The sequence below is a fragment of the Microcebus murinus genome, chromosome 3 (genome assembly GCF_040939455.1).
Source record: "Microcebus murinus isolate Inina chromosome 3, M.murinus_Inina_mat1.0, whole genome shotgun sequence".
In the NCBI taxonomy this organism is placed as follows: Eukaryota; Metazoa; Chordata; class Mammalia; order Primates; family Cheirogaleidae; genus Microcebus; species Microcebus murinus.
Genome location: NC_134106.1, coordinates 29,906,574 through 29,922,980, shown reverse-complemented (window position 1 = coordinate 29,922,980; position 16,407 = coordinate 29,906,574). Strand labels below are relative to the sequence as shown.

General features: G+C 35.9%; 1 protein-coding gene across 4 annotated transcripts in view; it reads left to right on the top strand.

The window, feature by feature from the left end:
• Positions 1–16,407, top strand: part of HEATR5B (HEAT repeat containing 5B) — a 100,754-nt gene that overhangs the window by 34,196 nt on the left and 50,151 nt on the right. For all 4 annotated transcript variants that reach the window (XM_012788431.2, XM_012788429.2, XM_012788430.2 and 1 more), the window contains 5 exons: positions 1,610–1,800; positions 6,323–6,482; positions 7,062–7,251; positions 10,331–10,500; positions 14,331–14,475. In XM_012788431.2, coding sequence (XP_012643885.2) covers positions 1,610–1,800; positions 6,323–6,482; positions 7,062–7,251; positions 10,331–10,500; positions 14,331–14,475 — 856 coding nt within the window. The remainder of the gene's footprint in view (positions 1–1,609; positions 1,801–6,322; positions 6,483–7,061; positions 7,252–10,330; positions 10,501–14,330; positions 14,476–16,407) is intronic.

Below are 16,407 nucleotides of genomic sequence, written 5' to 3'. Positions count from 1 at the left end.
ATGGGGGCCGGGCATGGTGGCTCACACCTATAATCGCAGCATCTTTGGGCGCCAACACAGGAGGATTGCTTCAGGCCAGGAGTTTGAGACCAGCCTAGGCAACATAGCGAGACCTCATCTCTAGAAAAAATTTAAAAATTAGCCAGATGTGGTGGCATATGCCTGTATTCTGAGCTACTCGGGAGACCAAGGCCAGAGGATCACTTGTGCCCAGGAGTTCAAGATTACAGTGAGCCAATTCATAATTGCAAGGCTGTGGAAACAGCCCAAGTGCCCATCAATCAAAGAATGGATTAATAAAATGTGGTATATGTACACCATGGAGTACTATTCAGCTCTAAGAAACAATGGTGATATAGCACACCTTATATTTTCCTGGTTAGAGCTGGAACCCATGCTACTAAGTGAAGTATCCCAAGAATGGAAAAACAAGCACCAGATATATTCTCCAGCAAACTGGTATTAACTGAGTAGCACCTAAGTGGACACATAGGTGCTACAGTAATAGGGTATTGGGCAGGTGGGAGGGGGGAGGGGGGCGGGTATATACATACATAGTGAGTGAGATGTGCACCATCTGGGGGATGGTCATGATGGAGACTCAGACTTTTGGGGGGAGGGGGGGAAATGGGCATTTATTGAAACCTTAAAATCTGTACCCCCATAATATGCCAAAATAAAAAAAATAATTAAAAAAAAAAAAAAAAAAAGATTACAGTGAGCTATGATTGTGCCACTGCACTCCAGCCTAGGCAACAAAGTTAGACTCTTGTCTCTTAAAAAAATTAAATAAATAAATAAAAATAAAAATAATAATGGAGTGGTCATGGTCACCTTCAGTGATGGGAAGAATAGTGAACCAATTATAATATTGCTGTACACATTATACTTTTCCTCGAAGATATATGCTAATGCCTCTGCTATAGTTAACATTTTCCCCAGGCACCATGACTTGGATTTTGGGTCTTAAGTAAGTAAATTAGGTTCCAGGGCAGTAAATGTAGTTAGAATATCATATAGTATGATGAACAAACTGTTTTAACATTCAGTTACTAATTATTTTTACCTCATTTTGTCTTTAGATATATTGATTATACTCTTTAAGACATAATTATTATATCTTCTGTGGAATTTTTTTGTAAATGAATCTAAGTTTCATATTCATCAGGCCTTTTCCTTCCTTAAAGTTAGAGTGATATATTTCAATCAGTTAAATATAATGGTTGGTTTAGTAATACCATGTCCTTTATATATAAAAGCAGTTTTTAAGTATGTCTTTGGTTAGAGACATCCCCAGGGATTGGTGTTTTTAGGGCCAGTCAGACTATAACTATGTTATATATTATATCATGTTCTGAAATCTTATTTGGGGAAAGTGATTACTGTTTAACCGGTACTGATTCTAAGTATCATTAAATACATATGAAAGTTGGCTGAAGAAAATAATGTATAAGATATAATGTATAAGATGTATAATAATGTATGTAAATAATATAATAATGTAAATAATGTATAAGATATATGTATATTTATAAAGATTATAGCACATTTTTTGTTTTATCTAACATGAATTTTGAATTGCCTTCGTTTAAAAAAAAAATAAATATAGGGCTTAGCTGAGAACAAAAGTACATTGGGACCTGAGGAAGTTCGGAAATCTGCTCTGACACTGGTTATGGGCGCTCTTGACAACCCAAACCCTATCTTACGATGTGCAGCAGGGGAAGCTCTTGGAAGAATGGCTCAGGTGGTTGGAGAAGCAACTTTTATTGCTAGAATGGCCCAATACAGCTTTGACAAGTAAGTGGGTCTCTTTATTAATAAGTAAGTTACTTATGTAGGCAATGATGTCTTTTAAATAATCAATAATTATTAACTGGACTATATGTTTTCCACATAGTATTAATTATATAGCTTGTGACGATATTTTTAAATTTAATAGTTGATTAAATTTTAGAATCTGGAAAAGTTGTAATGTTAGATACTTTCAATGTGGAGAGGGTTTCTAATCCAGCTCTTGAAATATTACATAATGGAGTCAAGAAGAATGTTAATAAGGACTTCTCTCAGTTATGTATGTTCATTTAAGAGATAACTTTGAAGTCATTTTCTCTTCTCTCTTCCCTTATCCCCCACTATTCTTTCTGTTAAATATTCACTTTTTGTAATAAGCCATTCTTTTTCTAACTGCTACCAAGTTTATCATATCTTAAATTATCACTGAGATGTGATAAACTTTAAGCATTGGGTTTTGAGGATTTCTTTGCATATTAATTATAAAGAGTGATCTTAGGGATCCAAATAAGAATGATTAAGATGGTAAGATGCAGTTATCATTGACTGGTTTGTTAATCAAGTACTTAAGTAGAGGAGTTAAAAATCAAACGTGGTTAAGAATTGACATGAGTTATGTAAATTATCATTCTCAACTATGTTGCATTTTGAGTAGTAAATATACCAAACTATATCATAATTTGTTAACAAAAGAGAAAGAGTAGGAAACAGTGGTTGTGAAGTAGTAGTTCTGAAGAACAAGTATTTTCTGAACTATTGCATATCTGAGAATAGCTTTCTTTGTCTTCACACACAAAGTTGATTATCGGTTAATGCCCCATTGTATTGTTTTACTCACTGAGGAAGATATGAGCAGACAGAAAATACCTAAAATATTCCCAGACACTTAATATTCTGCAGGGTGATTTCTGTTATTTTCTAGCAATAGTTTATTAAATAATTTTGCTCTTCCCAAATATTTTCCATTGATTTTGAAATCACCTTTTGTTAAAGATTTTTTAAAAGATAGAACCAGTTTTAGCTTCCCATTTAATGATTTGTGCTCAGTTTTTAATAAGTAAAATAGAAATGTGTTTCTTTGGAAAGCTCTAAAATGGTTAAATTTTTTTTTAGTTATAAGCAGTTTTAATTTGTGTGTTCTCAATAGCTGTAGAAAAGTGTACTTCGATGAAACACAGGACAGTTCATCTGTCTATACCTGTCTGGTTAATGGTTTGCAAATATTATTAGTGCTTAGTTTGATTAGCTGTTTCAATTACAGAATGAAGCAAATAATAACTAATAAATAAAGGTAAAAGCAGAAATCAGTGAGAGAGAAAACAGAAAACCAGTAGAGAAATTCAGTAAAACCAAATGCTGGTTCTTTGAAAAGAGCCATAAAATTGATAAACCTTTCATCTGACTAAATAAGAAAAGAGAGAGGCACATACAAATTACCCCTATCAGAAATGTAGGAGGGCATATCATTGGAGATTTTGGAGACATTAAAAGGATAATAAGGAAATATTGTGAACAAACCTGTGCCAACAGATTTGACAACTTAGATGAAATAGACTAATTCTTTGAAATGCACAAACTGGCAAAGCTCACTCAAGAAATCAATAATCTGAATAGCTCTCTATCTACAAAGGAAATTGAATTTACAGTTTAAAATCTTCCTGGCTGGGCACAGTGACTCACGCCTGAATCCTAGCACTTTGGAAGGGAAAGCAGGAGGATTGCTTCAGGTCAGAAGTTCGAGACCAGCCTGAGCAAGAGTGAGACCCTGCCTCCACAAAAAATGGAAAAATTAGCCTGGTATGGTGGTGTGTGCCTGCAGTCCCAGCTACTTGGGAGGCTAAAGTTGGGGGATGACTTGAGCCCAGGAGTTTGAGGTTGCAGTGAGCTATGATGAGGCCATTGCATTCCAGCCTGGGTGACAGAGTAAGACCCTGTCTCAAAACAAATAAACAAACAAAAAACCTTTCCTCAAAGATAACTCCAATCCCAGATGACTTCCTTAATGAATTCAGCCAAACTTTTAAGGAGAATAAAACCAACTCTGTTCAGATTCTCCTGGAAAAATGTAAGAAGAGGGAATACTGTCAAACTCTTCATGAGGCCAACTTTATGCTAATACCAAAGTCAGACAAAGACATTACAAGGAAAGGCTAGTCTTCCTCTGGGGTATAGCCACAAAAACCTTTAATAAGATTTTAATTATGGCTGGACGTGGTGGCTCACGCTTGTAATCCTAGCACTCTGGGAGGCCGAGGCGGGAGGATCGCTTGAGGTCAGGAGTTCGAAACCAGCTTGAGCAAGAGCGAGACCCCGTCTCTACTAAAAATTGAAAGAAATTAATTGGCCAACTAAAAATATATAGAAAAAAATTGGCCTGGCATGGTGGCGCATGCCTGTAGTCCCAGCTACTTGGGAGCCTGAGGCAGAAGGGTCACTTGAGTCCAGGAGTTTGAGGTTGTTGTGAACTACGGTGACGCCACAGCACTCTAGCCCGGGCAGCAGAGTGAGACTGTCACAAAAAAAAAAAAAAAAAGATTTTAATTAATCAAATCCAACAGTATTTAAAGAGGATAATATATTGTAACTAAAATGGGATTCATCCCAGGTGTGCAAGCTTGAGTTAACATCAAAAATCAATCAATGTAACTCACTATATTAACAGACTAAAAAGATTATGATTATCTTATTCGATGCAGCAGAAACATTTAAACAATATTTGATATATTTTCATGATTAAACAAAACCTCAGAAAGGGAGGAATTTCAGAAGAGAGCATTCTGAATCTGATAAAGGGCACATACAGAAATCCACAATAAATATCATACTCCATGATTAAGACTGGTTGCTTTCCTCCTAATATTGGGAAGAAGGCGAGGATGTTTGCTGTCACCACTTTTGCTCAACATTGCATTGGATGTACAATAAAGCAAGTAAAAGAAATGAAAGGGATACAGATTGAGGAGGAAGAAGTAAAACTGTTTCTTCACAAATGAAATTTAAATGTATAAAGAAAATCCTAAGGGGCCTTGCTTGACAAAAGCTATTAAGACTAATAAATGAGTTTAGCATATTCTCAAGGTATCCAATAGTCAATTATATTTCTATATCCTATTGATGAAAAATTAGAAATTGAAGTTTTTTGAAATGCCATTTACAAAGGATAAGAAACAAAATACTGAGGTATATAACTATATACTTAACAAATTATGTGTGGGATTTATACACTGATTTCTACAAAACATTGCTGAGAGAAATTAATGAAGTTATATAAATAAAAAATATACTGTGTTCATGGACCAGAAGACTCAATATTGTTAAGATACTAAGATAGCCAAGTTTATATGTGCTGTGAGTGTATAATACACACTGGATTTTGAAGACTTAGTTTGAAAAGAGAATGTAAAATATCTCAATAATTTATTGTACTGATTACATCTTGATACTCTAATATTTATGATATATTGGGTTAAATAAAATTTTATTTAATTCTGTAAATACAAATGCCTTTTTAAAATATTTTCAAAACCAATTATAAACGCTTTATTTAAAGAACAACTATAAGCCGGGCGCAGTGGCTCACACCTGTAATCCTAGCACTCTGGGAGGCTGAGGCGGAAGGATCACTCAAGGTCAGGAGTTCGAAACCAGCCTGAGCAAGAGCAAGATCCCATCTCTACTATAAATAGGAAAAAAAATTAATTGGCCAACTAAAAACATATATAGAAAAAATTAGCTGGGCATGGTGCCGCATGCCTGTTGTTCTAGCTACTTAGGAGCCTGAGGTAGAAGGATCGCTTGAGTCCAGGAGTTTGAGGTTGCTGTGAGCTAGACTGACGCCACGGCACTCTAACCTGGGCAACAGAGTGAGACTCTGTCTCAAAAAACAAACAAAAAAACAACTATAAAAAAGTTTCAAATGACTCTTGGCTTTCAAAGGAATAGTTAATACTTTAGCAATTAATAATTTAGTATTCAGTTTTTAACCTGAGAAGTCAAATTTTCTCTAAAATTAGGCATTATTCAGTGAAATGTATAATGTTAACCCACTGCTTTATTTATTTTAATTTTTTTAGAGACAGGGTTTTGCTCTGTTGCCCAGGCTAGAGTGCAGCGACATCATCATAGCTCACTGTAACCTTGAACTCTTGTGCTCAAGCTAGCCTCCTGCCTTAGCATCCCAAGTAACTGGGACTGCAGGTGTGCACCACCATACGCAGCTGTTTTTTCTTATATTTTGTAGAGTCAGGGTATTGCTATGTTGCCCAGGATGATCTCAAATTCCTGGGCTCAAGTGATCCTCCCACCTCAGGCTGCCAAAGTGCTCTGATTGCAGGCATGAACCACCATGGCCAGCCAACCAACTATTTTAAATTGAATCTCTAACTCTTGTTAGGGCTTGGAGAAAGAAGTAATTGTGATTCTAATCTTTTCTCATTTCCAAATTACATCTCTTTTTTTGTGTGAGTCATAAGCTTGTTATTATAGGGAAATAGAAAAAACAATTCCTAAATCATAATCTTTTTTTCAGGTTGAAATCGGCTCGAGATGTTGTTTCTAGGACTGGTCATTCATTGGCTCTTGGTTGTTTGCATCGTTATGTTGGTGGTATAGGCTCAGGACAACATTTGAAGACCAGCGTGAGCATTTTATTGGCTCTAGCACAAGATGGAACATCCCCTGAAGTCCAGGTATAATAGTATTGATTTTTTATTATGAAATTTTTATATAATATTTTAGGAAAATGATTTGTACTATAAAATAATAATGACTTTGATAAATTGTTAGGAAAAATATAACATGGTTTATTTGTAATAGTGTATAACAAGATTTTTATTTTTAACCTAATCTTAAAGTCTGTCTTATTCTGAGACTTGCTCATTCATGTACTTTTCTTCAAACATATTTATTATTCTTTGTACTTGTTTCCTCTTTTTTACATTTCCTTATATTTGTTAGATTGATCAAGTTTTTTTTTTTTTTTTTTAGTAACCATTGTTCTCTCCCTCTTTTCTAAAAACCCAACTCAGGTCATTGGTTGAATCTTCAAGTATACACCTTGAATTTTTTTGTTTTTGTTGTTTCTCCTTAAGCATTTTATACCTAAGTATAACTACAATGAGGGCCAAGAGTGCATTTGAAAATATCCTGCTATCTTGATTTGCCATTTTACATTGATATGCCTAAAAATATTAAAAGTATATGCATTTAACAATTCAATATATTCTAATTATTCCTTACAACTAAAATAAAATTATGTTTTATTCTAGACTTGGTCTCTTCATTCACTTGCTTTGATTGTGGATTCTAGTGGCCCAATGTATCGTGGATATGTGGAACCAACATTATCTCTAGTTCTTACACTGCTGTTGACTGTTCCACCTTCACATACAGAAGTTCATCAGTGTTTGGGTAGATGCTTGGGAGCTATAATAACTACTGTTGGCCCTGAACTCCAAGGTAAGTAAATTCATCTTAAATTTTAAAATCTGGGCAGATAATTACTGTCTTTAAGTTTTCTGAATGTTACTATCACATTACTTAAAGAAATTTTGTATTAATAATAATAGTTACATTGTACTGAATACTTGTGATTTACCAAAGGCCTGGCACTTAGCATTTTTTCATGTGCTATTTTAGTTAATCCCTACAACAAACTCATGACATGACAGTGTGGGTTTTTTTTTTTTTTTTTTTTTTGAGACAGTCTTGCTTTGTTGCCCAGGCTAGTGTGAGTACCGTGGTGTCAGCCTAGCTCACAGCAACCTCAAACTCCTGGGCTCAAGCAATCCTACTGCCTCAGCCTCCCGAGTAGCTGGGACTACAGGCATGTGCCATCATGCCTGGCTTATTTTTTGTATATATATTAGTTGGCCGATTAATTTCTTTCTATTTATAGTAGAGACGGGGTCTCGCTCTTGCTCCGGCTGATTTCGAACTCCTGACCTTGAGCAATACGCCCGCCTCGGCCTCCCAGTGTGCTAGGATTACAGGCATGAGCCACCGCGCCCGGCCATGACAGTGTTTTTTCAAAGTTTTGAACAGATAAATCATTTCTAAATGAAATTTTACTTGAAACCTCATGAAAACAAACATAAAAATGGAATTCCTTTGGCCTGGCGTGCTATCCACTTGTCTTCATGGACTTTTGCTTCCTTCTTTTTGAACTCTAAGGATTAGGAACATAGTTTGAAAAACCACTGCCATAAGATAGATAATATCTTATTTTTCTGTGAGGAAGCAAGCTCAACAAAGATAAGTAACTTGCGTATAGTTACTCAACTTATGAATGGGACATTTATGATCCTAAAGCCTGTGTTTTTACGACTCAGTTCCACTGAACTAATTCTACTAATAGTTAAATTAAACACTAAAGTCATCAAATTATTATGAATGCATCCAGAATATGTAAACCATTTTCAGAATTTTCTTTTCCCCTCTATCATTTACTATATGCTTTCAGTGGATCAATCTTTTTATATATATTATCTCATTTAATTCTGACAATAATCCAGAGATAGGTATTATCTCCATTTTACAGATGAAACACTGAAGTAGAGAGAGGCTAAGAGCTTTTCCAAGGTTACATATATCTAGCTTGTGAGTAACTGGAGTCAGAGGTGAAGCCCAGATCAGTTTCCATTGCCTGTGTTCTTAATCCCTGTGCTATGTTGCCTCCATTTGAAGAGAGATTTTAAAGAAGAAAAAAAGCACCTAAGGAAGACTGCTAGGGGAAATGAAAAATATGTGATTTAGACATGTCTCTTTCTTGAACTCTTTCTTGTTGTCTTTGGGAAAGTGAGTTTTCTTTGGGAAAGTGAGGATAGTTCATTCTTCCTATGAATGTCACAGGGATATGAAGAGAATAAATATGCAACTGTAATTAAGCATAGGTGTTTACCAGCTGTTTTCTGAAACAATGGTAAGGCTGGGGCAAGAGGCTCTCTTGAGCGTAGGAGTTCCAGGCTATAATGTGCTATCATCATGCCTGTGAATAACCACTAAGTTAGCCTGGACAACTTAGTGAGACCTTGTCTCTGAAAAAAAAAAAGGCCGAGCGTGGTGGCTTACACCTGTAATCCTAGCACTCTGGGCGGTGGATTGCTTGAGGTCAGGAGTTCGAAACCAGCCTGAACAAGAGCAAGACCCTGTCTCTACTATAAATAGAAAGAAATTAATTGGCCAACTAATATATATAGAAAAAATTAGCCGGGCATGGTGGTGCATGCCTGTAGTCCCAGCTACTTGGGAGACTGAGGCAGGAGGATCGCTTGAGCCCAGGAGATTGAGGTTGCTGTGAGCTAGGCTGATGCCACGGCACTCACTCAAGCCTGGGCGACAAAGTGAGACTCTGTCTCAAAAAAAAAAAAAAAAAAAAAGAAGAAGAAGAAGAAAAGGTAACTATGTGATTATGTGATACTATGATTTCTTTTTTGGTCTTTATATGTTTTATAAAATTATTTTATTTTATATTAGTAAAAGATTTTAAGTCACTTATATTTTGCAATTAGGAAATTCTTATATAGATAGTGTATATTATAATTTATTTTGTCTTTATCTGTGCAAAAATTGCCATTAATGTTGTTAGAAAAATAATATTTGAAATTATTATATAATAGAAGTGATAATATTGATTGAACAGAGAACCAGAGAATGAGAAATCTTCTGGCTCTTTCAAATAAAACAATGATAGTTTTTAAGGATAGTATAGTTTGTCAGGGAATAAATATAAATCTAGCTAAATCTAAGAGAGACACATTATTGTCATCCACACATAGTCATGTTTTGAAACCATTTCTGTGGACTTTGCAGATTTTTGTTTCTTTTCTTTTTTTTTTTTTGAGACAGAGTCTCGCTTTCTTGCCTAGGCTAGAGTGAGTGCCGTGGCGTCAGCCTAGCTCACAGCAACCTCAAACTCCTGGGCTCAAGCGATCCTCCTGCCTCAGCCTCCCGAGTAGCTGGGACTGCAGGCACACGCCACCATGCCCAGCTAATTTTTATATATATACATATATATATATATATATATATATATATATATATATATATATTAGTTGGCCAATTAATTTCTTCCTATTTTTATAGTAGAGACGGGGTCTCGCTCAGGCTGGTTTTGAACTCCTGACCTTGAGCAATCCACCTGCCTCGGCCTCCCAGAGTGCTAGGATTACAAGCGTGAGCCACTGTGCCTGGCCTCAGATTTTTGTTTCTGAAACAATCTAAATAATAATTGTGGAAGGAGAAGCCTGAGCAACATAGCAGGACCCTGACTCTATAAAAAAAAAAAAAATAGCTGGATGTGGTGGCTCATGCCTGTAGTTGCAGCTACTTGGGAGGATTGTCTGATCCTAGTGTTGGAGGCTGCAGTGAACTATGATTACACCACTGCACTCTAGCCTGGGCAATAGAGTGAGACCCTGTTTCAAAAAAATAATTAAATAATGGGAAAGTGGGGTTATTCAGAAGATAATTATTTACTAGGAATATTTTTGATGATACTACTAGAATGATTGTATTTTATATTCTATTTTGCTTCTAGGGAATGGAGCAACAATTTCTACAATTCGTTCCTCTTGCTTGGTGGGTTGTGCAATAACCCAGGACCATTCTGATTCTCTTGTTCAGGCAGCTGCCATATCTTGCCTTCAGCAGCTTCACATGTTTGCACCACGACATGTCAATCTGTCTAGTCTTGTGCCTAGCCTTTGTGTAAGTATAATGCTTTTCCATTCATTGATTTATTTAGGGAGCGCCAAATTTCTTTCCCAAACTGGACCAAACCAAAAAATGTAAGTTTCCTGGATTGTGAATTCTAGGGTTTCAGCTTCAATAGTCACTTAAGTCTTTTCCTACATAGATTTTATTTCCTAAAGCTTGATTGATAACTTCTGAGAATCTGTTGCTACCATTGCAATTGTTAATTTGTTTGTTAAACAAATATTTATTGATAGCCTGTTTTATATCAGGAACCATAGAAAGCACTGGAGGTACATTTGTGCCTGAGACAAGAGGAAGTTTCTGTCATAATGAAATTTACAGATTACAAAGGAAAATGGACAGCAATAATTATTTACAAATAGGATAAGTGCTACAAAAGTCTATTGGGGAGAGAGAGAGTGCATGTAACAAGGAGGCCTATCAGAACCTAGGCATTCAGAAAAGATTTTCCTGAAAAAATTATATTTAAGGTGTGAATCATAGGATAAATAGGAGTTAGTGTGCAGAAGGGCATGATATTGGAGTAGACAGCATTTACTTTCAGTCAGAGGAAGAAGTATGTAAAAGGCCCTAAAATGGGAAGGAGTGTGATGCATTTAGAACCAGTTAGTCAGTAATTGGTAGGCTGAGAGGAGGGAGATGCAGGGCAGAGGGGAACACAGTGAAGCTGGACATTGAGCCAGGTGACACATCATGCTGACTTTCTAGGTATGTTAAAATTTTGGACTTTATTCTGTAAGCAATGGGAAACCATTAAAAGGTATTCTGCAAGGGAGTAACATGATCAGATTTGTACTTTTTATATTTCATTCTTGCTTCATGATGGAGAATGGACTCAACAGGGTAAGATTATGGTATTCTAGGAGGAAGATAATAATGATATCCTCTAAGTTGGTAATGGACTGTGGGAGAATAGATGGATTTGAGTGAATTGAGGAGGAAGGATTGACTGACAGTTTATTGATTAATTGGCTATGGGTGAGGGGGAGGGGAGAGAAGGATGTGGCCTAGGTTTCCGACATGAGCATCATAATGTAATTTCCTGAGATTGGCAACATTGGAGGAGGAGAAGGTTGGGAAGAGTGGATAACATTAATTCTATTTTAGACATGTGGATAGTTAGTTACATGGGCCTGGAGCTCTGAAAAGATAGGTCTGGTTACAGAGGTAAACTTGGGAGGCATAAGCATTTAGATGGCAAATAAAGACTTAGGAGTAGGTGAGATCAGGGAGAGAGTGCTAAATGAGGAACCCAGCATATAAAATTTAAAAAAGAAGAAAGGCAGTTAGCAAAAAATATGCAGAAGGAGTCTGAGAGATTAAAGGAAAAATAGAGGTTGTGTTGTTCACAGAAGCCAAATGGAGTGGTGGTTTTTTTGTTATTTATTTATTTATTTTGAAACAGAGTCTCACTTTGTTGCCCAGGCTAGAGTGAGTGCCGTGGTGTCAGTCTAGCTCACAGCAACCTCAAACTCCTGGGCTCAAGCAATCCTTCCTGAGTAGCTAGGACTACAAGCATGCGCTACCATGTCCGGCTAATTTTTTCTATATATATTAGTTGGCCAATTAATTTCTTCCTATTTATAGTAGAGACGGGTCTCGCTCTTGTTCAGGCTGGTTTTGAACTCCTGACCTCGAGCAATCCGCCTGCCTCGGCCTCCCAGAGTGCTAGGATTACAGGTGTAAGCATGGAGTGGTGTTTTTGGAAAAATTGACAAACTGATTCCAAACTTTATGTGCAAATATGTAAGGGACTTTAAAAGACTAATGAAGTTGGAAAATTTACTGTACTTACTTACTGTCAAGATTTACCATAAGCTCCAGTAAGAAAGACAGTGTGGTATTATAAATATAGACAAATGGAACGCTATTAATGGAGTATCCAGGATTGGATTCACACATATACAGTCATATAACTTAAGATCGTGGTATGTGGTACCATTATAATTCAGTGTGGAAAGGATCATCTTTCCACAGTCAACATAGGGACTGTAAGATACCATTGATTGTACTTTGCATCACTAATATCACAGATGTTAAAATGTGAAGGAAAAACCTGAGAATCACTGGAATGGAGCTTTTGAAAACACTTTGTAAATTATAAAATGTTTCCTTTGGTTCTGCCAGTCAACATTTGTTGGGTGTATCCTCTTAGCTGCAATTCTCTGTAATTGTTATTAAATTAAAATTTTATTGTATTATATTTCATATGTTTTGTCATCTTAGAGTTACAGGAGTTGTGTAAGACAGGTAGAGTGGACGTTGTCCCCATTATACAAATAGAAAGGCAGAAACTCCAAGAGACTAAGTGATTTCTTCTTCCCATTTGATATGACCATATTTAAGCTTTCTAATTATGGAGTATTTGAAAATTCTAAAATGCCTTTATTTTCAGGAACACAAGTAAATAAAACATTTTGTTGATAAAAATCTGTCAGCTTTTTCTTCTCCCCCTAATCATATTTTATTTTTCCTAATACTTTATGTAAATTTCTTGGGCTATGAATTTCATGGAAGTATATCTTGAATTATAAATGCTATATTAAATAGAAAAAAATTACACTAACATTGTGAAGAAGGGATGTATTTCACATTAACTATTCTCCTCCATCCCCATCATTGGTGCCTGGGATTTTTTTCTAAAATATATTACTTTCATGCTTAAAAAGCAGAACATGGAACATAATTGAACATTTATTTTGATGAATCAGAATTATAATAATGATAATAGCTAACATTTATTGAGAATTATTACTATGTGCCAGCTACTGTTGTGTTTTACTTGTATTAACTTATTTTCACTATATTCCCGTGAAGAATTATTATCCTTATTTTACACATGGGCAAATCAAGCAGGAATTAGTGACAGAGCTGGGATTCAAACCTAGTCTGGGACTTATTCCAGAGTTCTTTATTATGTTGTCCTGAAATGTTATATTTTACTTTGTCTATTACAGTATACTATATTGATTCTTTATTTTTTTTTTTTTTCTGAGACGGAGTCTTACTCTGTTGCCCAGGCTAGAGTGCCGTGGTCTCAGCCTAGCTCACAGCAACCTTAAACTCCTGGGCTCAAGCAGTCCTTCTGCCTCAGTCTCCTGAGTACCTGGGACTACAGGCATGCACCACCATGCCTGGCTAATTTTTTCTATATATTTTTAGTTGTCCAATTAATTTCTTTCTTTTTTTTTAGTAGAGATGGGATCTCCCTCCTCCTCAGGCTGTTTTCTAACTCCTGACCTTGAGCGATCCTCCTGCCTCAGCCTCCCAGAGTGCTTTAGGGTTACAGGCTTGAGCCACCAAGCCCTGGCCCTATTGATTCTTTCAAAGACTTTTCATATGAAAAATATTCTGTACCAAGAGGCCCTATTTTGCAATTCTTTTCAGGTGTTTATGTTTGCTTAGTTTTGTTTTTTCATTTTAATAAATAACTCCTTTGCTTTAATTCTTACTGTATACTCAGCCTCCTAACTTTTCATTCACTGCATTTGATCTCTGTATACTTAAATTTAGATGACAAAGTTTAGTAGGACCATGTGTAAAATAAGTTGTGCCAAGATCCTTGTGGATTTTCATCTAAGTATATTTTATGACCTTTTGTGCATAAATCTTGGGACAGTTATTTTGGCTACTAACATTTTTATTTTATTAGTAGTATTTTGCCAAAAAGCCATTATTTGACTATATTTTAAATAGCTGAGTTGGTTAAATGAAGAGCATCTTCACAAATAAGATATTAATATATATTCATTAAACAAATGAGATTAAAGAAGTATAGCTTTTTTTTTAAAAGAATTGACTAAAATCATTATGGTTTACAGGTTCACTTATGTAGTTCTCATCTGTTACTTCGACGAGCAGCTGTGGCATGTCTTCGGCAACTTGCGCAAAGAGAAGCAGCCGAAGTATGTGAATATGCCATGAGCCTAGCGAAAAATGCAGGGGACAAAGAGAACAGTGGTGTCAGTAAGTTTTTGGTCAATATTCTTTTTTGTTTAAATGCCTTATGTTTCAAGTGAGTATTATTTATTAAATAACATTTTGTGTTGAAATGTGGGCAAATTTCTTGTTCTTTGAAATAAGACCATTATCACTTTAAAAATTGCAATGTAGTTTTCCTTGGTAATTTTGCATTTTTACTTTTGGGCTAAAAAAACTAAATAGCATTTAGTATCAGAATACTTCTTCCATCCCTTCAGGATGTTTTAGCTATATAAGGGATGAATAACTCCAGAGATATTGCCCTGTATCACTAATAGACTTCTGAAAAGAGAAATTATATATTTGGGGGGCATGTGAAAACTTCCAGTTTTTGATGGTAGTTAACCTTTGTGATATAATTTTTCCTTTAAAAAGGTAGGGCTGAAGTAGCCAATAAAACTATGAAATGTTAGTAGATGTTTGGTAGCAAAAGTTGATCTTCACCTTCTTAAATTCCTTCTGCTTTTTGCATATTTAAGCTATATTTAAGTAGAGCTTGAATTCATAGCTGGTCTTCTTATCTCTAGGGATAGGTGGTTTGGAAACTTAAGAGTTCTGGGCCAGCACAGTGGCTCATGCCTGTAACCTGAGTACTTTGGAAGGTCAAGGCGGGAGGATTGCTTGAGGCCAGGAGTTTGAGACCAGCCTGGGCAACATAGCAAGACCTCATCTGTAAAAAGATTTAAAAATTTTTTGGGCATGATGATATGTGCCTATAGCATTAGTTACTCGGGAGGCTGAAACAGGAAGATTGCTTGAGCCCAGGAGTTTGAGGTTATAATGAGCTATGATTGGGCCACTGCATTCCAGCCTGGGCAACAGAGTGAGACCTCGTCTCTTAAAAAGAGTTTTATTCTCAGAGATATTTGCCCCTATACTAAAAGAAAATTTTTACTTATAAGACCTTTCTAATGCCTGGCAGCTGCTTGAGTACTAAGAAGCAAGATACAAAAATAACTTCAGTTTTAGCATAGTATAATAAGAGCTCTCTATTAACAAACATACTGTACTGTAGAATATGAAAGAAGTTTTTTATAAAAGTATAACAATAGTCGCGATTGCTTTTTGGAGAGAAAACAGCACCAAAAGTAATTACAGAACTCTTCTGAATACCTAAAATTCCAGAACTTCTACATGTCAGTCACCATAATCAAAATTGAAACTACTTAGGAGGCTGAGACAGATTGCTTGAGCCCAGGAGTTCAAGTTCAACCTAAATAACATAGTGTGTTAGTTAGACCCTGTGTCTCTAAAAAAAAAAAAAAAAACTTGAAAGACAAACTAAGGGAAAAGATTTGCAAAATACATTTGTTTTATTTATTTATTAATGTGTATATTTACTTTAATAAAATATAAACATTTTTAATACTTTTACAAATAAGTGTGTTGGGGGTCCCTGAGGTAGCCCCCATATTTGATGATGTGCTAGGAGGACTCAGCATATAGGGATATTCATGGCTATGTTTATTATGACAAAAGGATACAAAGCAAAATAAGCAGCGAAAAGGTGCATGGGATTAAGTCCAGAGGAAATGAGGCACAAGCTTTTAAGAGTCTTCTCTCTATGGAGTCACACAGGACACACTTAATTCCCTAGCATTGAGTTGTGATAACATGTATAAAATGTCCTCCAGGGAAGCTTATTAGAGACTTAGTGCCCAATGTTTTTATTGGGTGCTGGTCCTGTAGGCATGGACTGTCTGGCACAAACCAAAAGTTCAGAATCTCAGAAGGAAAACAGGTGTTCAGCATAAATTACAGTTTAGGCACAGCAAGCTACTTGTGTTGGGAATTAATGGTGAGAAACCTCCAAAAACCCAATTCCCAAATAGAAACCAAGGACTAACCTTGCAATCAGACCGTACTAAGGTAGTCTCAGGCCTGCTATGTTAACTCTTCTGTATCTGCAAAAATCAC